Source organism: Leptonychotes weddellii, chromosome X (genome assembly GCF_054177405.1).
Source record: "Leptonychotes weddellii isolate Sample4059 chromosome X, ASM5417740v2, whole genome shotgun sequence".
Classification (NCBI taxonomy): domain Eukaryota; kingdom Metazoa; phylum Chordata; class Mammalia; order Carnivora; family Phocidae; genus Leptonychotes; species Leptonychotes weddellii.
The window spans coordinates 32754518-32779966 of NC_138385.1; the positions used below are offsets into that span (position 1 = coordinate 32754518).

At 48.3% G+C, this 25449-nt stretch overlaps 1 protein-coding gene across 14 annotated transcripts in view; it reads right to left on the reverse strand.

Annotated features, from left to right (window-relative positions):
• TMEM164 (transmembrane protein 164) overlaps positions 1–25449 on the reverse strand; it is a 162178-nt gene that overhangs the window by 47537 nt on the left and 89192 nt on the right. For 13 of the 14 annotated variants that reach the window (XM_081808422.1, XM_081808423.1, XM_081808419.1 and 10 more), the window contains one exon: positions 4625–4703. The exons of the other annotated variant lie outside the window; for it this stretch is intronic. In XM_081808422.1, coding sequence (XP_081664548.1) covers positions 4625–4703 — 79 coding nt within the window. The remainder of the gene's footprint in view (positions 1–4624; positions 4704–25449) is intronic. 14 annotated transcript variants of the gene reach the window in all.

Sequence of the window (25449 nt, forward strand, 5' to 3'; positions counted from 1 at the left end):
TTTTTTTTTTTAAAGATTTTATTTATTTATTTGAGAGAGAGAGAATGAGAGACAGAGAGCATGAGAGGGAGGAGGGTCAGAGGGAGAAGCAGACTCCCCGCCGAGCAGGGAGCCCGATGCGGGACTCGATCCTGGGACTCCAGGATCATGACCTGAGCCGAAGGCAGTCGCTTAACCAACTGAGCCACCCAGGCGCCCCACAAACAAATATATTTTAGGAAAAAGAAAAATCAGTAGACTTAAGGACATATATTCTATACATAATAATACAGATGGCTCTGTGGATAAGGCACAAGTTGTCATGCCCAAAGAACTGAAGTTTAGGAAATCTTGTTTGGCTAATAATCTACGAAGACGGTTAGCTGGGAAGGGAAGGTGAGAAGAGACGGTGTAGGGTCGAGAGAAACTTTCTTTTTTAGAATGGGAAGACTTCAGCATCCTTCCTGGCTAAAAAGCCAGGAGTGAAAGAAAGAGTTGAAAATCCAGGTAAATGAAACAAAAGGAAAAGAAAAGAAAACTCAAGTACACGAGTGATACTTGATGGCACGGAGTTCCAGAGGATGGGAAGGGAGGCAAGATAACCACAACACCACTTCCTCCAAGACGACAGGTAAGGATGGGAGTGGGTGAAGCAGCTTTTAGAGCAGAGGGAAATAACGGAGGGGATTCCCGCCTGGAAATCTCTGTTTTCTCAGTCCTTGGTTGACGGTGGGGAGGACGGGAAGTTTGAGGTGGGTGGTAAAGGTTCAGCACATGACTTCTCAGGGCAATGGGTAGCACATATGACCAACGACAGAACACAAGAGCAATGGTGTTGAGAGCACAATTATAACAGACCATGAAATTTTAGTGGCCCCAAATCTGAATGACTCGAGAGGTTTCCCCCAGTAGGCCAAGGCTGGGCACTGGGACTGGACGCTGATCCCCGTGGAAAGGACGAAGGGCTGAAGCACTTTTGGGAGCTGGTGAAAGGAAAGCTCCAGTAATTGGTCATAGTGGGACGAGCTGATTGGGAAGGAGAGGAGTCCTGAAAGAGTAGAGATTCAGGTCACAAAAAGGGACATAGGGGCTAAGGATCTCAGATAGAGGAGTTTTAGGGGCCGGGGGAGGGCAAGGTCGGTTGGCTGAAGACAAAAGGACACAGAAGTCACTGCAGTGGAGAAGCCCAAACTCCGAGAAGCTGGAGTGGGACGAGTGGTCTTCACCGGAAACCTTCATGGATACTGGTGGGAGTTGTAATAGAAACGATCGAGTGCCAGGGGCCAAAGGCATTTAGGAATATGGGGGAAGCAGCCAAGGGTGGTAGTAGTGATGAAAAAAAAAAAAGGTGGGGAGAATGGTAAAGGAGAAACCATTTTCATCGAAGGGAGAAATGAAATACTGGTCTGGAAGAGATGGCGCGGGGAGGGGGGCCGACAGCCTATGTGGCTGAATAGGGAGAGCAGCGTCCATTAGAGGGAGCTTCAGGCAAGAGATAGGAGGACTAGGTATTTCTATGGAGAGCTGGTTATGTCAGTGGGGATGGGGTTCTAAAAACTATATGGTTGACCCTTGAACACCACGGGTTTGAACCGTGCAGGTCTACTTAGATGTGGATTTTTTCCTGACAAATGCAGAACAGTACCAGAAATGTGTTTTCTCTTCCTTATGATTTTCTTCATAACATTTTCTTTTCTCCAGCTTATTTTACTGTAGGAATACAGTACATAATACACACTAGGTGCTAACTGACAGTTTCTCTTACCAGTAAGGCTTCTGGTCAAGAGGAGGCTGTTAGGATTTAAATTGGGGGGGGGGGGCATCCCTAACCTTCGCATTGTTCAAGGATCAACTGTAGTTCCAGAGAGCCAAAGGCAAGGAGCTGGGAGGAGAGGAAACAGAAATTAAAAGACAGGCTGGAGGAAGAACAGAACAGTGGGGGGTAAAAAGGATGTCTTGTTTCCTACGACGGTGCCAGAAGACCACAGAAACCAAGGAGGAATGGGATCCCACTGAGCACCACCCAGTCACCCCCAAGCCACAGAAAGCAGCGGGACCTTGCCTTTCAGGAGAACAGGGCTCCTGGCCGTGGGAGGTATCTACAGGAGAGCTGTCTTGCTTTGGGCAAACACTCCAACGTCAGTTATGTCTGGAAAATTACAAGACTTCTAGGAAAGAGAATCTCCCAACCCCTCAGCTGTTTTGATTTACGGCGAGTCATCTCCCCACTGCTCACTCTGGATGGATTCGCCCTCTGCAAGGCCCAGGTCCGAGGTTCAGGGCCAAAGGTGAAACCCGCCTTAGGAAATCTAGCCTTTTCTCCAAGCGTGCGTAATTTCCCCCAAGCGAACAGCAGATGACAGCAAAGAGCCGCAAAGGAAGCGGAGGCTTTACAAGGGCCCAGAAATGGTAACAAATAAACCGGATTATGTTCCCCTAGTGCCCTCTGTCGCACTTAATCCCGCTGTAGTACAAGTACAACGCTCCCGTCCCCCCTAGACAGGGACTCCCTGTGGCAGGGAATCTCTGATCCCCTGGTGCGAATGCTGGACACGTAGTAGGGGTTCAACAAAGACACCGTGGGGGCGGCTGGCTGGAGGGGAGACTCCCAACCGGATGTGGTTAGGAGACAGGCACCTGCCTTTTAGGACAACAAGGTGCGTGGGGAAAAGCGCTGGTCTGAGAGGGAAGGCTTTGAATCCTGGCTCCGCTCCTTAAGGCTGGGAGCTCGCGGTACCTCACATTTCTGAGCCCTGGTTTTCTCCTCTGTCGAAGGGGCATTTGCCACCAGGGCTGGTTATGAGGAGAAGACGCACAGAACAGGCCTAGCAAAGTATCTCGCACACAGGCAACACTCAAGACAAAGTTGGTGTTTACTGTGGTTATAATTACTGTTAGAGTTTTTACAGACGTACCAGAGGAGAGAGGAAAGAATCACTAACAGTGAGAAATAAATTGGAATGAAACCTTGGAATCTCTACTTCCCCCGCTCGGTTCCCCCCAAACGGTGCAGCAATAGATCCAACACAAGGCCGCAGTGGCCTCTGTCACTTCTGGAAGCTGCAGCTTCCCAGATTGTGGGGTTTTGTGGGGGGGGGGGGTGGAGGGGGCAGTGGGGATGGCTACTTGGTATTTCCCATGTCAGAACAGTCCAGCTCGGCTACCTAACAGATTTTTATGGGCACCTCAGAGCACAGATAGGTTTGACTAAGAGCCACGCACCTTTGTCCAGAACTTGCCTCAGCAAGGGGGGAGGGGGCTGTCTGGAGCTCAAGACAGTGGCCTGCCCGGTTCTATTCAGAAAGCATGTATCCCCCAGACTTCGATATTATTAGAAGCTGTTTCCTGCGCCACAGGAGACAGACCTGAAAACTGGCTCACGGCTCCTGGATATTGAGACGTTCCTTAAAGCTTAGACGGGGGAATAGTGCCTTTAGAGCAAATTAAAAGGAAGTGTTCTCTGACGTGGTGAGACCCCAAGTGGCTGCACAGGGTAAAAACAGCCTCAAAGAATACTGAGACAAACCCTAAGAACGCTGACAGAAACCAGGGCACAGGGGGCCAATCTCTCCACTGGCAGGAGCCTCCATGGAGAGCAACTGTGCCCATCCTCCAACATGTCTCCAGGTTGACTGGTCCTTGAGGCTGGCTTAGGCCAGAAGTTCTCGAGATTTGCCAGGATTCCTGAGTTAGAGGAAGCACAACTTCGAAACCATCTTCCGGTGGCTTCAAGGGCCCATGTGGCCTCATGTCATTTTTAATGCATAGAAATGAAGCCCTTGCTGCTTGAACTGAGGTGGGGGGCGGTCTCCCTGAAAAGTCCCAGCAACCAACATAGAGAGGCTAGTAGCTGAGACTAGAAGGGGAGGCCTTCCAGGTACAGGCCTTTCAGGAAGGTTAGAGCCCTGAGAGGGAGGCCTCTGACAACTCTTCTAGAAGGGATGGGAACTCCCCTTTTATCTACTGTATAATAGAGGAGGGAGGGGATACTTCAAGGGTCACTGTGAGGTCACAAAGAGTTCAGTCAGTTTCCTTCCTAGGCTGTCTCTACCAAGTTGGTGGTCTCTCCCTTGTGACAAAATCAAGGTCATCAATGGTTTATTTTACAAGGTGATCGCTGTTCTCTTACCTGCTTCTTCCTTCCATCCTATAACCTCACAGTCCCTGAACTTCTTGCCCATCTCAATATCTTCTTTGGTTCTGAGAGGATGGATATAATGAGCAAGGGCACAAGGTCCCTCTCTTGAGAGGGCTGGGGGCTTCCATCTCTCCTTCTACCCTGTGCTGCACACTGAGGCAGGGGGAAGGCTCAGCACGAGCGAGTGACAGTGTGTGTGTGTGGGGGGGCTCCATGCAAACCCAATGCCACCACAGACAATGAGCCCAAGGCCTAGGCCCTAGGACACAGAGTTAGTGGCACCGTGCTCACCCACAAAGGATGGTTCTGAAAAGCCCCCCAGACTCTTTGCAGGCCTTATCAGTGCCCATCTCCCCACCCCTGGCGTGTGGCGTAAGACATCCTGCAGCCAGCCAGCCAGGCAGGAGCCCAAGATCCTGATAGACACCCAACAGACTGCCATCCCCCCAAACAGAAGGGCACGGCGAGGTGTGGCAGGGGCACAAAGGTATGGTTCACTGGTCTTACCTCCTTTCCAAAGCAGGTAGATGGGTACCACGTAGAGCATAACATGCTGAATGTAGTAAACCTCCAGTTCGAAGGGGAGCTGTAAGGACAGGAGAGGAAGAGGTGTTTCAGAGCAGGAAGCACTCATGTCAATGGCTTCTGAAGCGAAACGCCCTTGTTCTTTGGGACCCACATCGTAACCCCCTCCCATGTGTTTCCGGGGCTCACCTCCCTTCACAATAAGGGAGAAAAAGAATGGAAGGGACAGACACTTAGGACCTAGGCTGGCAGCTTCCAAAGCAGGGATGGTGCTTAAAGAATGTTCCACGAAGAAAGCTAGTTACAGTGTAAGAAATGTCACATCGACTAGATCCCCTGGAGAGTCATCATGTATCCTGGTGGTATAGTGAGGATCTGGGTGGTCTCTGCAACTACAAAACCTGCTTAAAATGGTTTATCTAGTGTTTCCCAAACTTAGTGAGCCAGTGCCTTTTTTTTTTTTTTTTTTAAAGATTTATTTATTTATTTGACAGAGAGAGACAGCGAGAGAGGGAACACAAGCAGGGGGAGTGGGAGAGGGAGAAGCAGGCTTCCCGCCGAGCAGGGAGCCCGATGTGGGGCTCGATCCCAGGACCCTGGGATCATGGCCTCAGCTGAAGGCAGACGCCCAACGACTGAGCCACCCAGGCGCCCCTTCTTTTTTGTTCACATAACCCTCAGCAGTCTATGGGATATACTTGAAGAAACACAACCTGATGTCACTTCTTCCTCCTGTTGAGAAGGCGGTGGGTGGTCTAAAAGCTTATTTCTCAGCTGACATGAAGAACATGTGTAGTAGGATTTCTTATTCCCATTTTCTGGATTAAAAAAAAAAAAAGTAGTTTCTAGGTCTGGCTTGGTCTAGATCCAAGAAGAGTTTCCCCGCTAGATATTTGGGGTCGGTCCAGAGTTAGCCCTACTTTTGGGTGAAGACCAAGCAGCTGGGCCAATTCTGACAAAGGCTTGCCAAAGAGAGCAGCCCCACCCTCACTCTCCCTCTGACACTCGGGCTCACTCGCTGCAGCTTTCTGACTCTCTCAAAATGGAAGCTCCGGATTCCTGAAGCAGAGCATGGTTTCCACCTGGCACGGTGGACCGTGCCACAGAGTTTGGCAGAGGGCAAGGAATGGAAACAGCTGGATGGCCAACTCAATTCTAGAGAAAAAAAAACTTCAGCAACTGGCACAAGGCCTGGCCTCTGGGGCTTCCACGGCCCCCAACACACACACACACACACACACACACACACACCCCTAAAGGGAAGCCCAGAGCGACAAGGACACCCGGGGGAAGGGTCAGCTGCCTCCCTGTTCCCTACAAGGCAAGCACAGAACCAAGACTGTGTGCTAACAACAGCCCAAGTCTGCCTTGTGCCAAGGGCTGGAACCAAAAGATGGCAGAGCGCCCAGAATGGGGGCTGGGATGACTGTGGACCCTGGAAAGAGACGTTGGTTCTGGCCCTTGAAAAGAAAAGCCCACACAGAAGGAAAATTTCCCACGGACCCAGACAGGGCTCAACTACTATTTTACGCTCACAGAGGGACGTAAAATCCCCCCAAAAGAGACGAGGTTCTACATGGCTCCATAGACCATGCTGGAATTGATGGAAAAGGCTTTGACAGTGGACATCACTAGCATGAGCTTTGGAGACCTCGGAGGCCCGTATTGGAGCCTCACAGTAAGAGGGTCTGGGCTCACCCTCTCATCTGGAATTGGGGACTGCTTCATGCTTTTTCAACTGTTTCCAGATCCATGAGCCACTGATGCCTCTCAAAAACCCCGTGAGGTAGGCAGGCCAAGTATCCTTATCCTTCTTTGACAGATGAGGAAACTGAGGTGCAAAAGGGTTAACTAGCTTGACTGTGGTCACCCAGAAAACAGGCAAGGAGGAAAAGGTCCCAGGAAGAAGGTTCAGCCCTCTGGCTGTAATCCGAATCTTTGGCTACCTAAGGGACTTGACCTCTCCCTGGAACAGGCCTGGGGAGCCACGCAGCTGTCCCCCAGCACGGAGCCAGCCATGTCCTCAAGCAGGACCTCTGCTCACCTCCTGGACCCTAGCTGCTGTTCATCCCCTGGACTCTCAGCACCTGCTTGCTTCTCCTCCGTTCCAGGTCTCCTGGCCTCCTGGCCTCCTGGAAATCACACTCCTCACCTGCATGTCCAGGGAGGCAGTTTAGCACCGCGGCTATGAGCCACAATTTGGGAGTCTGTCAAATCTGTGTTTCTAGATTTCATTATGCCCTTAATAGCCCTGTGGACTCCAGCAAGTCACTTAACCTCTCCACCTATTTCAGCACCAGTAAAATGAAAAGAATTACACTGTTCTAAGATTGTTGTATTTTTTTTTTTAATTTTTAGAGGTCTTTTTTTAAGACTTTATGTGTCAGAGAGAGAGTGAGCACAAGCAGGGCGAGTGGCAGGCAGAGGGAGAAGCAGGCTCCCCGCTGAGCAGAGAGACAGATGCGGGACTCGATCGCAGGACCCTGGGATCACGACCTGAGCGGAAACCAGATGCTTAACCGACTGAGCCACCCAGGTGTCTCAATTTTTTTTTAAATTTTTAATATAACACACATGCATACAGTACTTATATGCCTAGAACTAGTAAGCACTTTCTTCACTATCAATTCACCCAGTCCTCATAACAACCGTGCTGTTCCAATTATCTCCAGATATGAGAAACTGAGGCACAGAGAGGTTTGTGGACTAAGTACACGCAGCTCATGTGGTAACAGAACCAGAATCCAACCCCAGGCAGTCTGGCTCTAGAGTTTATAGTATCAGCTGGTACCCTACACTACCCTCCTGTTCCCCTCTCTCCTAAAGAAGCATGACAACGGCTGTGCTCAGTGGGTGTGTGGTAACCCTCCACATGGGAACTGGGCCCAGCCCTTCCCTGTTCACACACTCCTCACCTTCGCGGCCTGCTCTGGTCCACTGTGAGCCCAGGCCCCCATACCATGCAGTGGCCAGACCTGGCCGACAACACAGGCCTCTCAACTCCCGAGGCTCTTGGCACTAGCCCTCTGTGACTTTCTAGGCACCCTGGTCACAAATCTTAGGGTGGCTGGGAGGCTGCCCCCCCCCAGAAACATTTTCCTTCCTCGGAGGGCTGCCTCACCCCCTATTTCAAGAGTTCCCCACCTCAGAAGGGCCATGGAGAGTGTAAAACTAGGTGTGGGCACCTCCGACAGCCCCAGCCAGAGAGGAGAAAGGGGATAGAGGCAAAGGAGGAAGTGTGTGTGTTGGGGGGGGAGGAGGGCAACTGGGAGAGGAAGGGAGGGAGGAGATGAAAGAGAAGAGGGCAGCGTAAGAGAAAAAAAAACACCCAAGTGGCAGGAAGAAGGGAGTGGAATGGGAGCAAGAATCAACCCCTTGTCATTTCGTAACAATGCTTACTAAGTACTTATGTGTCATGCACTGGGTTACACACTTTTACAGGTACTATCACACTTAACCATTACAAGTCGCTGTGAAGCAAGAACAATGGTCATCCCCATTTGACAGATAAGGAAACTGAGCCACAGAGCTGTGAAATGACATCCAAATAAGAGACGGGGCAGGGCGCCTGGGCGGCTCAGCCAGTTGAATGTCTGGCTCTTGGTTTCAGCTCAGGTCATCTCAGGGTGGTGGAATCGAGCCCCACGGCAGGCTCCATGCTCAGCATGGGGTCTGCTTCCAATTCTCTCTCCCTCTCCCTCTCCCTCTGCCCCTCCTCCCACTCGAGCACACTCTCTGTCTCAAATAAATAAAATCTTTAAAAAAAAAAATGAAGAAGAGACGGGGCAAGGACGGGGGTAAAGGACATTCAGCATTGAAGAAGAAAACAGGTAGTTTTCTTTACTGAGCACTGGATCTGTCCTGAGTCCCCAAAACTTTCTCACAGAGCCTCCACCACCCTCTTTTCCCCATTTTCACAAACACGATCTGGAAAGTGCCATACTTGCCCCAGGAGTTCCGCTTCGCTGATTCATTTCTGCCCTATAGAGCTCACATCTGGAATGCTACTCCAACGTACCTATCCTGGTGCCTTTTTAGCTGGAAGATTCCTGAGGCTTTAGACCAAAAGTCCTACCATCACAGCAATTGAAAAACAAAAATCACTAAAAATGTTTTAAACTACACAGGTCATTAGCTTCCTTCTCACACCCAAGTCAACATCCTTTTTTTTTTTTTTTTTTTTTATCCGAAGAGTAGACTGATAAACCCCAGCAGGCCTCCAGGCTCAGACTGCCTAAAACATGACGGGCATGGACTCTGTCCATGGCCAGAGTATGACCTCCTTTGTCCCAGTGCGCAACCCTGCCAGCCGCACCACCATGCTTTGCCATGGAGACAAGCAATCCCATTGTGCCCTCCATCCCTGGTCACCTCAGTCACTATAAGAAGCCCCAAACTCTGGGGCACCTGGGTGGCTCAGTTGGTTAAACACCCGACTCATGGTTTCGGCTCAAGTTGTGATCTCGGGATCGTGGGATCGGGCCCCGAGTCTGACTCCATGCTCAGCACGGAGTCTGCTTGGGATTCTCTCCCTCCCCTCCCCCTCTGTCCCTCCCCCTGCCTTGTGTGTGCACTTGCTGTGCTCTAAATAAATCAATAAAATCTTTAAAAAAAAAAAAAAAAGAAGAAGCCCTAAACTCCCAGGTCACCACCCAACACCTGAATTCCAATCCCCCCTAATCTGACCTCATCTGCCACCTTCCCTCAATTCTAGAAACTTGGGCAGCCTACCCTCTGGAACCCACTGACTCTTCATTAGCAAAATCCCCTGTACCCTCAAACTGTCCTCTGAACGGTCCCTTCACCTTCCTGCTTTAATGAAAACCTGGTTCCCTTCCCCTCTGAGGATGCTGCCATTCCTACAGCCCTCTCAGGTGCCGGGTGGTTTGCCTGCCATGTTGCCTTGTGCCACGGGGCCAGGAGGGGTCCTGTCTGCTCCCCTCTGCTGCTTCTACATTGCTGACGCTTCCATGACCATTCTCTCTGCTTCCTTCCTCACCATTCCCCTGATTTCAATCTCCTGCCCTTGGCCTCCGCCACCCGCCACTCTTTCTGCCGCAGTCACCTACAGACCCTCTCCCCGGGCATTCCCCTTTGTCCTTGAAGACGGTGCCTCCTGCCTCCCTTGCCATTTCTTTCCAACACTCCCATGTCAAAATTCGTGTGTTCTCAATAGTTAGCGCTAGCCTGTCATGCACCCCACTCTCCAACCGCCTCCTCCTACCTGGCCAACTCACCCGCCTCCTATCCATCTTCCAACTTCACTGGCACCTCCGGTCCACTGATCCTGCCACCTTTTTACTGCCCCTCACTGACCTGCCGTCCTCGCTTCCCAACTTGCCCGTCAGTCCCTCTGCCATATTCTCAACCCTCCAAACACTCTCCCCCCTCCATCCTACTTGCCTTGCAAAGCCACATTGCTGGTAAAATCTGACTCTCTGCCCTCATGTCCCTATCCCCGGGGCAAGAGAGCGCGGCCAGAGAAAAATATGAAGCTATGCGGTTGACCCTTTAAATTCATGACAGCAGGTTGGGAGCTGGCCCCTAATGCTACCCTACCATCCGTCTACATTCCCAAATCCATTCACTCTCCTCTCTCCCAGACAACTATTTCACAACTGATCCCACTTTCCTCAAACCTTCCCCCATCCTCCCCAGGCTGATGATACGGCTTCCTATTCCATTTTTGGGGGCGGGGGGAAGGAGCGACAGGAAAAGAACATCCACAAGCTACCACCTCCACATTTCCCTCCTCTCTGCACCCGTCCCCACAGCTGCCTTTTCTTCTGCTGCTCTTCAGGAACCACCACACCGCAGGCCCAGGCTAGTCCCCTCATTTGTGCGCTAGATTCTATCCTTTCTTGCCGACTCAAGGATGTCGCACCAGCAACCGTCCCTTTTCTTCACTGGATCATTACCCTCAGAAAACAAGTAAGTTATAATCTCTCATCGGAAGAGAGAAACACTCTTGCCCTCCTTCCCCCCTAGCCCATGTGACTTCTTTGTACGAACTTTAAATAGCCACCCCTTCTTCCTCCCCATGCCAGGGTGTTAGGAAGATCTTCGGCACCTTGTGCAGTCAGCAACATGCTGGTCCTGACCAATTTTCGGGCCTCATCTTCCTTGACCCCTCAGCAGCTTTTGATGCAGGTGATCATTCTCTTGTCCTTAAAATGCTTTCTGCACTCGGCTTCTAGAATGCCACTCTCTGTTCTTCCCTGACCTCAGTGACTCCCCTTCTCAACCCCCTTTACTGGACCTTCCTTCTGTCCCTCCTATTGGAGGGGCCCAGAACCAAGTCCTTGGCTCTCTTTTCTAGCTACTCTCACTCACTAGATCATCTTATCCAGGCTCCTGGCTCTAAATGCCATCTGGATACTGATGACTTCCAAATATGTCCAGCCTAGAGTCAGGCTGCTAAGATTGAAATTCTAGCTCCATCGTTTGGTTGCACTGTACTTTTGGGCCAATCCCTTGGTCTTGCTGAGCTCCACCTGGCTCATTTGTAAAGCGGGAATGATAATGATGCTATTGCATCAAGTTGCGGTGAAATTAGGTGAGGTAATGCATGCAGGGTTCTTGGCCCGGTGCTGGCATACGCTATGTACACAACATTAGTGGTTGGCACCGTCCTCCTCTTCAGCATTCATCCAGCCAGTAAGTGGTAAAGGCAAGATTTCAATTCCAGCCAATAAGACTTTTTTTTTTAAGATTTTATTTATTTGACAGCGTGAGAGAGTGAGCAAGAGAGAGAGAAGGAGCAGGGGGAGGGGCAAAGGGAGAAGCAGACTCCCCGCCGAGCAGGGAGCCCGATGTGGGACTCGATCCCAGGATCCTAAGATCATGACCTGAGCTGAAGGCAGACACTTAACCGACTGAGCCACCCAGGCGCCCCTCCAGCCAATAAGACTTAATGCCAGGCCTCTCTGGGTCAAAAGCTGGAGCTCTTTTTACCTCGTCTCCTGTGTTAGCAAGAGCCTCCAGCAAGAGATGGTGGAGTTTGGGCCTTCCCCGTAGCCCTAAGTCACACATCAGTGTATTTGTCAGGTGACGACCAGGATAACTTTTAGCTTCCCAATGTGATTCATTCTTTGGGCCCATCTCTAGGTGAAAGTTTCTCCCTGGACACTTATTTATTTCTCAAAGGAATGTCAATACCACTCTCATCTTCTTACCCATGACAGTCCTAGTCTTACTTTCATCCAATCAATAGAAAGAAAAAAACCACTTACTGAGACACTACTAGGTGGCAGGGAATATGCCTGGCTCCGGATATACAGCAATGATAAAGACACAGTCCCCGCTCTACAAGAGTTCATAGTCTAATCGAGGTGAATGGATAAAGGGATGAGGTCAGTGTGGCAAATGATCATGGAAAAACCTATAGATCAAGCATGGGATCTGGTTTGAGTTTTCTTTGAAAGTGAGGGAGAGGGGCGCCTGGGTGGCTCAGTTGGTTGAGTGTCCGAATCTTGATTTCGGCTCAGGTCATGATCTTGGGGTCCTGAGATCGAGCCCCGCATCGGGCTCCATGCTCAGCAGGGAATCTGCTTGGGATTCTCTCTCTCCCTCTCCCTCTGACCCTCCCCACCCCCACCATGCTCTCTCTCTCTTTCTCTCATAAATAAATAAATCTTTAAAATATTTGTTTTAAAAAAGAAAGTGAAGGAGAGTCATGTATGATGTGTAGTTGTGAGGGGCTCCTGCTGGTGGCTGTGTGCAGGGGACGCGAATGGAGGCAGGGAGACCGGTTAGGGACCGGCAACAGGAATGTCTAAATCAAACTTAAGGCAGAGGCAGCAAGAGAAGCGAGGCCGGGCAGCTGTGAGAGAAGGTAAGGGAGTTGAATCACCAGGACTTGGATTGAATGGATAGGAGGAGGAAAGAAGCCAAAGATGACCCTGGGACTGAGGGTCTAGGTGGCTGTTGGGATGTTGGGGCTTCTCCTTATGTTGGGGCCTACGGTCAAGGAAGCAGATTGAAGGAGACAGCGTATAAGAAAAGCAGCTAGTCCCGTGCTGAGTTTGTGAGGCCTATGTCAGCGGGAATGTGGGGCTACATCTCAAGGAAGCTGGAAAGGTGAAAGGCAAATGATATACGTGTGTAACTGTACGTTATGATCTATACATGTACATTATAAAACGCTAGCATGGAAAAGTAAGAAGATGAAACTCTAAGATGCAGAGAAGTGCTAGTATTTTCCTTAAGCACCCCCCAGAACATCTACGCACTCCACTTTGCAGACCCCTGGGCTGTGGTCCTCTCAACAAGAATGTGTGGGTGGAGAGAGACAGAAGTCATAACCCCAGGCTAGTATCAACAGAGAAATAACTGTGAAGAATGGGGCAGACTTGGACATATCGATGGGGTGAGGGAAGGAGCCAGTGGAAGGGAGAAGCTGGAGAAGCAGGACAGGCAGGAGGCACTGGATGGTGACAGGTCCTACACAGGCATGGGCTGGGACCCGGAGCACCAGAGAAGGATTAGCTTGGGCTCCAGGAGATGGAGAGGGAAGGATGAGCCGAAGTGAGAATCACTGTATGAGAGAGGGGCATGGAAGAAGTCCAGGGAGCTCACAGCCTCAGAGCTCGTGCTACATGGCAAGAGATTTGGCCTTACCAGAAGAGTCCGTGGCTGATGATGAGGTGCAGAGTTAAGAACAGGTGGTTACAAAGGGCAGACCCTGGTCTAAGCTCAGCCCCAGACTGCAGAATCCCAAAAGAAATCAGAGAATCAGAAAAGATAATTGCTTATGGTCTGAATGTTTGTGTCCCTCCCTCAAGTTCATGCCCTGATGTGATGGTATTAGGAGGTGGGGCTTTAGGAGGTGATTAGGTCATGAGGGTGGAGCCCCTGTGAATGGGATCAGTGCCCATGTAAGAGGTCCCAGAGAGCTCCCTCGTCCCCTTCCACCCTGTGAGGAGACAGCAAGAAGCCTGCGGTCCAGAAAAGGGCCGTCACCCAATCACTTTGGCACCCCGGTCTCAAACTTCCAGCCTCCAGAACAGTGAGAAATACATCTCCGTTGTAGAAGCTACTCAGCCTGTGGTATTTTGTTATGGCAACCTGAACGGACCAAAACAATAATCCATCTCCTTTAGCGGGGAAAAGGAAGGGTAAAGGATGCAGCTCACTCTTAACTGAGGCCTTTGGTAATGTTCCTGCCAACCGAGTTTGGCTTTGGAACACTTTGTCTTCATTAACTGACCACAGACTTTTACTGTGGCCTACAGGTGCCACAAACTCCTTGGGACTAAATACCACTTAGAGGAGCCACAAAAGGAATACCCACAACCTAAAATAAACCACAATATACTCATGGAACAGAATACCATGCCGCCATTAAAATCAACAACATGCCAGGAGAAAATAGCCTGGCAAATCCAGAACGTGGAAGAATCTGTAAAAAGACTGGCCCGGATTCATCAAAATTTCAGTGCCATGCATAAAGAAGGCAGGAAACTCTTCATAGATTTTTAAAAAATAAACAAACAAAAACTGAAGAGATAGAACAGTCAAAAGCAATCTTGAAACCCGACTGAATCCTGATTATATAAAAAAAAAAAAAAATTAAAGACATTCTTGGAACGATTGGGGAAATTTCAATATAAACTGATTATCAGATAAAGTAGATAGTATTATAGAATTGTGGATAATTTTCTTGAGTGTGATCACAGTATTGTGGTTGTACAAGAGCCCTTCTTTATCTTTATTCTTGGGAGCTATGGGCTCAAGTATTTAGAACTGAAGTGCCAGGATGTCTGCAACTTTGTTTTGAAAAAGAAGAGGTTGTGGTGGAAACAGAATACGGAAAAATGTTAGTTGTTAAATCTAGCTGGAGGGCACGTGTCATTGTTCACTATACTCTCATTTCAACTCTTTGCTATGAAAATTTCAACAATAAGAAGTCGGGAAATTTAAAAAATTTAAATAAATTTAAATGAGGTAAATTTGTACAACCTTATATGGAGCAAGTCCTAAGATATAGGAACGGGAAGGAAAAACTAGGTGCATTCATTTCGGAAAACAACTGGTCAATATTTACCCAAATTTTTAAATACGCATTCACTTTGACTCTCTTTTAGGAATTTATACTAACAGAGATGCTTGTATTCACACACAGAGCTGTATGTGCAAAGATGCTCAATGCAACGTCATTTGTAGTAACAAAAAGTACATAATAACAAAAAAGTAAACTGTCCATTAGGGGGAAAGTCATCAAAAAATACTCTGGAGGACAAACTATGCAACCATTTACAAAAAAAGGGAGGTACAACCATTTGTCGGTGAAACTGAGCAAATCTAGGGGCACCTGGGTGGCGCAGTCATTGAGCGCCTGACTTGGTTTCGGCTCAGGTCATGATCTCAGGGTCTTGAGATCAAGCCCCATGTCAGGCTCCACGCTCAGTGCAGAGTCGGCTTAAGACTCTCTCCCTCTCCCGCCGCCCCTCCCCTCGCTCACTCTCTCTCTCAAATCAATAAATCTTCAAAAAAAACCTGAGCAAGTCTACATTGTACAAAGCATGATCCTTTTTGTGGAAGAAAAAGGACAAATGAGTATTTGTGTTTTTAGGTGTATGTAAAATGCATAGTGAAAGGACTGGGAAGATATTTAGCAAACTGGACAGGGGGGCGGGGTTGGGGAGGGGCGGTTGGGCTAGGGGAGACCTTGACTTTGGATCCGCTAGACTTGTATAGTTGGAGCGTTGTAACAAATGAACGTATTCATTCATTAAGCATGAAGCTAAAAGTTTTTAAAAGTCAAAGAAAAGGTCAAAAGAGGAATGTACTGAACTGTTAGCAGCAATCACCTCTGTGGAGTGGGAGGGGAGAACTTTCATGTTATAGTCTCCTTATCTCTACACTGCAGGAATCGTTAACCAGAATGATGCATTCAGCTACTAGGGATGATTAGTGTGAATTTTTCTAGTTTCTACGAACCCCCTCTCTGAGTATCTATGCATGTAAAGAAAATAACACGTAACGTAACGGGAGTGGGGGGAAGGTCTATAGACCACCACCATCCCCGCCAAAATCCTTTGTTCTCACTGTATCTTCCCCTGTGAGCCCACCCCTGGCCCCAGTAAAGACAGCTGCCCATAGCCCTACCAGGTACAGGGTATTCCATCTTATTCTCATGGTCTGCTGTGGAGAGAGGGACGGGTGAGTGACAGCTGGGGGGGGGGGGGTGGGGGCGGGGCGGAGACCGGTCCTTCGTTTTGGAGTCCAAACCCCATCAGTGCTGCTCCTGACTTCCTCCTTGGTGCTCAGAGCCCTCAGGAGAGCAGAACAGGGGTGTGGCTGTCAGCCAACTGCCCCCAGCCAGTTCCCTAATGTCAGAACAGAAGATTTTCGACACATGAAAGATGCTATCTACTCTGGTGGCCCAGCTACTTGAGGAAGTGCCTTTTGGGGTATGAGATAACAGCAACCCAGAGCTGCCTGCCTCGGCCAGGCAAGCCCATAACAGAACTTATATGAAGTGGCAATCTGGGGTCAGTCAGCCATCACGCATGCTGCAAGGCCTCACTTAGCTATTCCCTTTATCCAAGATGAAAATGATACCCACTAGCTCTTCTTCTCCTACCTCTAACAGGCTCAGGAATTACTTAGGAGGGGAGTTAGGACTTAGGAGGACAAGGTGGAGGAGGCAGACAATGATGCTCATAATGGTGCATACTTACTAAGTTTTATGGGCTGAATTGTGTCCTCCCTCCGTCCCGTCCCCCCGCCCCACCGCAACCAAATTCATATGCTGAAGTCCTAACCCCCAGTACCTCGGAATGAGACTGTCTTTGGAGACAGGGCCTTTCAAGAGGAAATTAAGATAAAATGAGGTCCAATGGGTGGGGTCTAGCTTAATGCCTGCTGGCCTCACAAAAAGAGGAAATTAAGACACAGAGATGCAGAGGAAAGACCACGGGAAGACAGCCGAAGAAGGCCGCAATCTACAAGCCAAAGAGAGAGGCCCTCAGAAGAAACGGACACTACTGAGAAAATAAGTTTTTATTGTTTAAGCCACCAGGCTATGGTATCCGTCATGGCAGCCCAAGCCAAGTGCAACTGTGAACGCCTTCCGTCTTCCTAACACACTTATGACGTAGTTCCTATTGCTATTCTCCAGTTTTAAGAGGAGGAAATTGAGGTGCAGAGAGGTTTTCTTATAATAGCAAGGTACTAGGAACGACCAAATGCCCATCTCAAGGAGAACGGAGAAAGACATTGTGGTCTATTCACAGGACAGAATGCTACGCAGTGAAAATGTAACTAGAGTTATACTAAGTAACAGGGATGAATCTTAGTAATATAATGTTGAAGAAAACAAGCAAATCCCAGAAGACTATATACAACATAATAACACTTTCATGAGGTTCAAAAAAAAAAAAAAACCCTAAAATATACAACATAATATCATTTTTATCAGGGTAAAGAACAACTAAAATGAAATAATATCTTATGTAGGAACATATATGTATATTATATATATAATATGTTATATATATATGTTCCTATATATATATGTTCCTATATACATATATATATATATATAATGTTCCTATGTACATACGAGAGAGAAAGATAAAACTTTTCAAAAACAGCAAAGGAATAATAACCAAACTTCAGGTTAGTGGTTCTGTCAAGGTGGGTAAGGAGGTAGGGAGCAGGATGGAGGAAGCACATACAGCTTATGTCTGTATTATCAATGTGGTTGGTTCTTGGGTTGGGTGCATAGCAACTGCTTATTACGTTATGCATAAATAAATAAATGCACCCATGAAGAAAATTAAAGCAGGCCATGCATGGACCAATGGCGGAGTCTGCTAGGAGTTAAGGATTATAAATATGATCACCGCAATTGTGGGCACCCCAGGTGGGTTTAGAAAGAAAAGGGGGTGGGGGTTAAATCAAATAACTTGCCCCAGGTCTCAAGGCTCATTAAATGGCCAAGCCAGGATGGGAATCCAGGACACCTGGCTCCCGAATGCATGACCTTGACCACGGTTGTCTTTCTATACTCCAGGCGGTTCCCCTGACAGAAAAGAAATGGGGTCTACTACGCAGCCTGAAGGCCTTACCCTACTGAGTTACCGTGAAACAGGCACTAGGCATTAAAGAGGACCCAGGGGGCCCTGAAGTCACTAAAACCACACTTACTCCTTCTTCAGACTGAGCCAAAGCCGGAATTTCATGTGGAAAAAGGAGAGAAGCTTTGAGTACACAAGAAGGTACTTCGGGACCTGCAAGTCCAGCCCTGAACACATTACTTGACTTTTTACTCAAGGAGGGAAAGTAAATATTTGTGCAGCTCTCTCCAGAGAACTCCAAAGAAAGGCTAAGGAGAGAGATTGTTCAAAAGGCCTGCAGAGGAGCCAGGGTGGCTGCAAGTCAAAAGACAACCAGCTGTGTGTGGAGGCCAAACCATGCCTGCAGAATGCCTTACCCAGGGCTGGGCCTTCTTGGCTTAGGTGGTGTGACAAGGGGCTCCATGAGGGCCTTCTGTACCCCTGACAGGACCAAGGCATCATCTCCCCTGACTTGGGTTACAGATTCCACCCAGAATATGTAAGCCACGTAGAGCAGGAGGTACGTGAGGACAGGCGCTAACTTCCGGTCCCTCGTCGGCCCAGGTAGCCTGTGGTACCATCTGTCTATATTTTAGTGCCTTCAAAGGACTTGAGCATAAGATGGCTTGAAATAAGACCAAACCCGCATTAGCCCGAGAGCAGAGAAGAGGACAAAGGCATCTGAGACTTGGTTCTCAGCCCAGTCAAAACCGCTCAAGGGCACTCAGCACCCCGCCAACTGAGCAGGGAGTGTGCTTAGTATTCTACTCTTTGGGGGCCCTTGCTTGAAGGTAGCCAGTGGGCCAGACAGCCATTTGGAAGACAGGCCTCTCCGCCCTGCTGTCTCTCACATCTCCCCCTGACCAGGCTCGTCACCTCTGCTACAAGCATGAGCCAGGTTCATGAATCTCTAAATCAAAGGAAGGTGAATGTCACAGGTCCCCTGGAGGCCACCAGAGATGGCACTTGACCACCTCCTGACATGAGCAGACTCTGCTCACTTCTCTCCCTACTTCTGGTCTTCTCTTCTGTTTCTCTAGCTCTTTCCAGGCTCCACACCTGCTAGGTTTTCTACTAGCACTGAAGGATAATAAACTTTGACTCGCAGCAGCTCCTGGCTACTCCAACACACAGAGAACACACAGATTCTTTATTTCCATCAGATTTGTAGACGAAGAATCTTCGTTGGACCTGGATGAGGCCCAGCATTCTATACTTTAATAAAGCTCCCTAAGGTAATCTGGATTACCTATCCAGAGCGTTTAACCTATCCTTGGAGAAATACTAGTAGGCCAAGCTCCAAAAGGCTAAGTGGTAGGTGGGAAACTCAGAATAGTTTCTCATAGAAATGACTGGTAATTCCCTGGATAACGTACTGACAGGGATAGAGATATGACTAATGTTCAAAACAACAATAAAGATAACGAGAACAATAATCGTAATTAATAATTAATGGTACGTAGTACTTCTCTGCCAGGCATTGTCCTAAGTACTTGATATGTATTAACAAATACTTATAACAACTATATCAGATCATTGTTATAATCCCCCCTTTTCAGAAGAGGTCACTGAAGCATAGAGATGAAGCGACTGCCCCAAGGTTAGTTACAGAGCCGGGATATAGGCCAGGCAGTCTTAACTCCAGAGTTCACGTTCTTAACCTCTGACCTACCTTACCTTGACGTGTGCTGAGGCCCCTTATAGTATAGAGGCAGCCCTTGACTTTTGAAACTTGACTTACAAATGACTCAAGTCCATGATGGTTTGATCCCCTGCTATTGAAATGTCCTGTCTTCCACCCCCACCATGTGAGCCCAGACCTGGAAGATTCTAATTATACTGCCATGGGGACTCATCAACACTGGAATCTACCTTCAAGATCCCCCAGACACCGACCCATTCATTCATTCATTCAATCAACAAATATTTATTGAGCACCTGCTATGTATCAACTATTACGAACAAGATATGAATTTTACGGTCTTACAGCCAATTCACACTCTAAATGCTGATTTCTAGTATTCTGAAGTACTCATGAATCCAAAGATGGTTGAAACCTGTATTCCAAGGGCTTATGTTGGCCACATGAAGGGTTAAATGGGCTTCCTGATACCTCACAGAACTTGGCACAATACTAGACAGACAGATTAGTAGGTATTTATCAACTTATTCAGAGATATGGCAGGAGAGCACCGAGAACAGACAGATGGCCAAACCCATGAAGAGAATTAGAACGTCCTCCTGACTGCTCCTAACAATAAGGACACTACCGCACAAGGCTGGAAAGCAAGACCCAGACTTCTATTCCTGGCAATACTCGATGGAAGATAGAATATAGCCATAAGCGCCCCTTGGGCACTCGGGTCATAGACAGGGTACCTGGAGATCTCTCTCTAGGGGAGCCTGTTGTCACAGGATACGTCACAGGATACAGCGTTGTGCTGTGGTTAATTCTACTTACTGACACTGATTGATGGGAATGAGGTCTATCAGGGGAACAGACCGGAAAAGGTGGAGCTCCCCCAATCCTGGCTGGAGAGTAGGGATCTCAGATCTCCCACCACCCTTCTCTCACAGTTCCTTTCCAAATTCAAACGTATCTGGAATGACAATTCTTGCCTAACGGCCTACTCGGTTCAAGAAAAAAAAGAATCTTCTCTTGGTTCCCACCTTTGGTACTTGGAGTTGGGTCTTGAGGGACACTTAAACACCCTTCCAGGATCAAGTTCGAGATGATATTTTCTCAGGACAGCTCTGGCCACGCATGTGTCATCAGCACCCCCTGGCCCTTGTTCCACGGGAAAGCGGCCATCACCTCTCCCCAGACAGGGCCCATTCCCTCTGGCCCAAGTTGCAACTGACCTCTGGCCTAGTTTGGAAACTGAGAAACAACAGTTGCATGCAGTGAATGTAGCATGAGGCCCAAATGGAAGTGGCCCGATTCTTTCGAAACCATCTAGACCAATGACAAACTGGCCTCTTCATAATCAGTCGCATCTTGAACACCGACCCCATATAGAACCTCGTGTCCTCCCAGCCCTCCAACACATACACAGATTCCCCAAAGCCCCCTCCACGAATTCCTGTTCCCACTGTTTGTGTCTCAGTGTGGGCCTCGGGAACATGATGGGGGAGAACGGTAGTTAATGTCTACTTGGAAGAGAATTCTGGAAAGCAGAAAGCCATAGACAGGCCTCTTTCCAAGCCAAAGCAAAGCCCAAGCTCAGCAGAAGATGTCCAGATGGCTCCCCGAGCCAACAGTCTGTCACCGTCACAGGGCAGGAGCTGCTGGGAGCCCACAGTTGAGAGTTCCTTGTGTTTGGAAACTCACTGTCCTTGGTAGAGGGGAGAGGTGTGCTCCGGATCAGCAAGAGGAAGCGAAGCAGGACTCCCCCGACCCTTCTGTCAGCCCGCGCTCTGCCCCTACGGAACGGACCCCAGGGGACAGCCTATGAGTCAGGTGAGAAGCAGGGAGTAACCAGGCAGCTTCTGAAAGATTCCTTCTCTTCCCTTCCTTTCCATTTGCCCACCAAGGAGCCATTTTAAGTTGCTGTCATCTCAGAATAACACGATCCTGGTCTATACAGACATGTTTCGCTTCTCTAGAGCCCACTCGCCCCCCTGCCACCCACAACCTATTTTAGGCCAACATAATTTACAATTCCCAGAAATGTCTGAGAAGCGGCGTATGCACTTCTGGTGCCAAAGCCTGGCCGGTTTTACAGATTTTCATTTAGCAGGTGTCTGTTGCTAAATCAGTAGCAGCTGCTAATTGCTTTTCCTCCCTCGAACCTTCAGACAGAATGAAACATCTGGTGTTCTCTCACTTCGGGTTAAAATCAGATACCTTATCACTCCTCCTTTGGGTTCCATTTTTATTAAAACGCTTTCAGCTGATGCCTGGAACAGCCCCCCCCCCCCCCCCCCACAGAGCAATGCCGCCTCAGAAGACGGGGGTGGGGTGGGTGATAATTCAAAGGACAATACCACCACAGGACACACCTGCCTTGTGCCCCAGACCTCATGCCCAGCTGCAGGGTGGCTGGCCAGTCCCCACAAGGTGGGGCTTTAAGCCTATGACCGCCAAGGGAACCAGGGCCTCAGGATGGGGCCAGTCACCAGAAAGCTATGGGGGGGGGGGGCGGCGATGTTCAGCCATGCCCACTGACCTCTGGGAAAGGGTGGCTACGCATCGGGCTCTGTAATAAAAACTCTTGAACAACAAGAGTTGATGAGCTTCCCAGCTGGTGAATACGTTCACATGCCAGGTGAATGGCACACCTGCTTCGGACCCTTCTGAACTCTACCCTATATACCTCTTCATCTGGCTGCCCTTCAAAGATCCTTTCTAATAAACTGATAAACATCAGTCAATGTTTTTGACTTCCGTGAGCCACTCTATCAAGTTCATCGAACCTGGGCGGGGGGGTGGGTCATGGGAACCTCCAATTTAGAGCCAGTCAGTTGGAAGCACAGGTGACAAGCTGGACTTGTGATTGGCATCAGAAATGGGGAGCAGTCTCATAGGACTGAGCCCTTAACCTGTGCGATCTGATACTACCTCCAGGCAGTGTCAGAATGAGTTAAATGGTAGGATACCCAGCTGGTGCCCACAGCTGTCCACCCAGCTGTCCCCCCTCCCCCCCACACACACTGAGCATCCCATTCAGTACTTATGCAACAGGGGAGGCAGAAAGAGCACTGGTCTGGGAGTCAGGAGACCTGAGTTCCGGTCATAAAGCTGTTGCTCACTGGCCATACGATTTCTGGGCTCTATCATGTGCAATATGACATAGTTAGATTACTTGAGTTTCTCAGGGCCTCCCAAGCTTGAAAGTGCTAGGATCCAGTTGATTTTTTGAAGCAAATATTTGAGTTGTACCTTGACTCCTAAAAAATTTCCTTTCTGTTCCTCAGGATGTTTTGGAATATTGAAACTGTCGCCCAACATAGCCATCTTTCCCAGCTTTGGGACACAAGCAAATCTGACCCTTTGGGGAGACATCTGTGCCTTGATCTGAGTTGCCATCAACCCCTTAAATTAGTTCAACAAACCATGAAGCCAGCTAACTACACACTGGCCATTACCGAGACCTTCGTTCTCCCTAGCTTGTCTAGCTTAGTTCTTGGGAAAATGACTTACCAACATCCAGATTATACTCTGGCTTCCCCTAATTAACATTGGAATAATCCTATCAAAACAAAACATAGTAAGTTTTACAATAATGTATTCTGGGGAGCCTGCGCTGGCTCCTGGTCCTGTTCCATGTGGCCAGAGACCAACTGCCTCATACAATGTTCCTCCATTTGGCTGGAGGCTCTTCCAAATGGGTATCTCTTAGATCTAGAACTCCCAGTGTTTAACCTTTGCTCCTTTCAAAAATCAAAATGGCGATTTTGACTTTACTTTCCTCACCTATTTATGCTCTATGAATTGTAAAATTCACCTGCAGTGGATTTTAGGATTTCAGGTCCTAATTTTCTACTTTCTTTTTTGTTGAGGTATAACTTCCATACTGTAAAGTGCAAAATACCTCAATTTTTGCCAAGCCCTATGGTTTAGGCCTCAGTTGCAACAGCTGGGTCCCTGATCATTTTTACCATATATGCCCCACCCACCCCTGCTGGAAGATAGGTCTCCTTAAAGGACAGAACAGTAGCAGAACGAGAGCTGAGTAGGACTGAGCTGCCTCTGCTCCTTTGTACACTATATCGATCACTTGCTTCCTCTCAATCTTGCTTCCCAGGCCTTCTGAAACTTTCCCGTGTACACCAATCCCCAGGAGATCTTGCTAAAACAGAGACTACAGGTCTAGGATGGGTCCCAAGACTGAATTTCTAGTAAGTTCCCAGGGGAGGCCAATTCTGCCGCCGGTGGACCACACTTTGAGTGTCAAGGACTTGGGATACCATATGGAAGGTGGGGTGGTGTAGTGGAAAGAGAATGGGCTTTGGAAACAGAAACATGGCTTCTAACTTGCAAGCTGGCCACTCACTAGCTCAGTGCCTTTAGGTGGATTGCTTAACCTCTTTGTTTCTGTTAGGGGAACAAATTTTGCCACCCCAAGATATGCCTCTTTGGCAAACTGGTTATTCTAAGCCGGTTATTTTGAAGAAACCTGCAGACACAAAAGCAACTCTGAAAATGGAGTAAGTTACACTTTGTAAGAGACATTTACATTTGTCATCGCGGTCTGAACTGACTAATATACCTACCCTAAGCATATGAGCTATTCCATAACCAGCTACTATTCCATAAGCTACTATATGCCAGCACTGAAGTATCCTTTTATTTGCCTTTAATTCTCTCAGGGCAATGCAGTATCACTGTAATTGAAGAGAAACTCTATTAGCTTTACCTGTTCTTTCAAATATGCTTAAGCTTCCATATTTTCATTTGCATGTAGATGACTCTGAGCCCCTGAAGTACTGCAATGCCTCCCCTGGGACTAAGTGACATTTTCTCACCCAAAGCAATTCCAAACGTTGAATGACTAAGTAACTCCACAATAAGCAATATCCTACCACCCACAGTTCTCCAACAGTAAACATTTATTAAAGGTCACTGAGGAAACCTCATCAACCTGATAAGGGCATCTGTGAAAAACCCACAGCTAAAATCATACTCAATGATGAAAGACTGATGCTTTCCCCCTAAGATGAGAAAAGACAAGCATGTCCACTCTTGCCACTTCTATTCAACACTGTACTAGGGGCGCCTGTGTGGCTCAGTCGTTAAGTGTCTGCCTTGGGCTCAGGTCATGATCCCAGGGTCCTGGGATCGAGCCCCGCATCGGGCTCCCTGCTCCACGGGAAGCTGGCTTCTTTCTCCCTCTCCCACTCCCCCTGCTTGTGTTCCCTCTCTCGTTGTGTCTCTCTCTGTCAAAGAAATACATAAAATCTTTTGAAAACAAAAACAAACACTGTACTAAAGGTTCCAGCCAGGGCAACTGGGCAAGAAGAACAAATACAAGGCATCCAGATGGGAAAGGAGAAGTAAAACTATCTCTATTTGCAGATGACATGATCTTATCCATTAAAAAAAAAAAAAACTCGAAAAATCCACACACAGACAAAAATATTAGCAGTAATAAATGAGTTCCAAAAGGTTGCAGGATACAAGATCAATTCAGAAAAGATGAACTGTATTTCTAGAGTAGCAAAGAGCAATCTGAAAATGAAATTAACAATTCCATTTGCAATACCATTAAAAAGAATAAAACACAGGGGCACCTGGGTGGCTCACGCGATTCAGCATCTGCCTTGGGCTCAGGTCATGATCTTAGGGCCCTGGGATGGAGCCCCGTGTCAGGCTCCCTACTCAGCGGGGAACCTACTTCTCCCTCTCCCTCTGCCCTGCTCATGCTCTCTCTTGTTCTCTCTCTCCCCCAAATAAATAAAATCTTTTTTTAAAAAAGAGGAAGAAAATGGGCGCCTGGGTGGCTCAGTTGGTTTAGCGACTGCCTTGGGCTCAGGTCATGATCCTGGAGTCCCGGGATCGAGTCCCACATCGGGCTCCCTGCTCGGCAGGGAGTCTGCTTCTCCCTCTGACCCTCCTCCCTCTCATGCTCTCTGTCTCTCATTCTCTCTGTCTCAAATAAATAAATAAAATCTTTAAAAAAAAAAAAAGAGGAAGAAAATACATAAGAATAGACATAACAAAAGAAGGGTAAAACCTACACTCTAAAAACTACAAAACAGCATCGAAGACCGAAATACATAGATAGAACACATTCTGTGTTC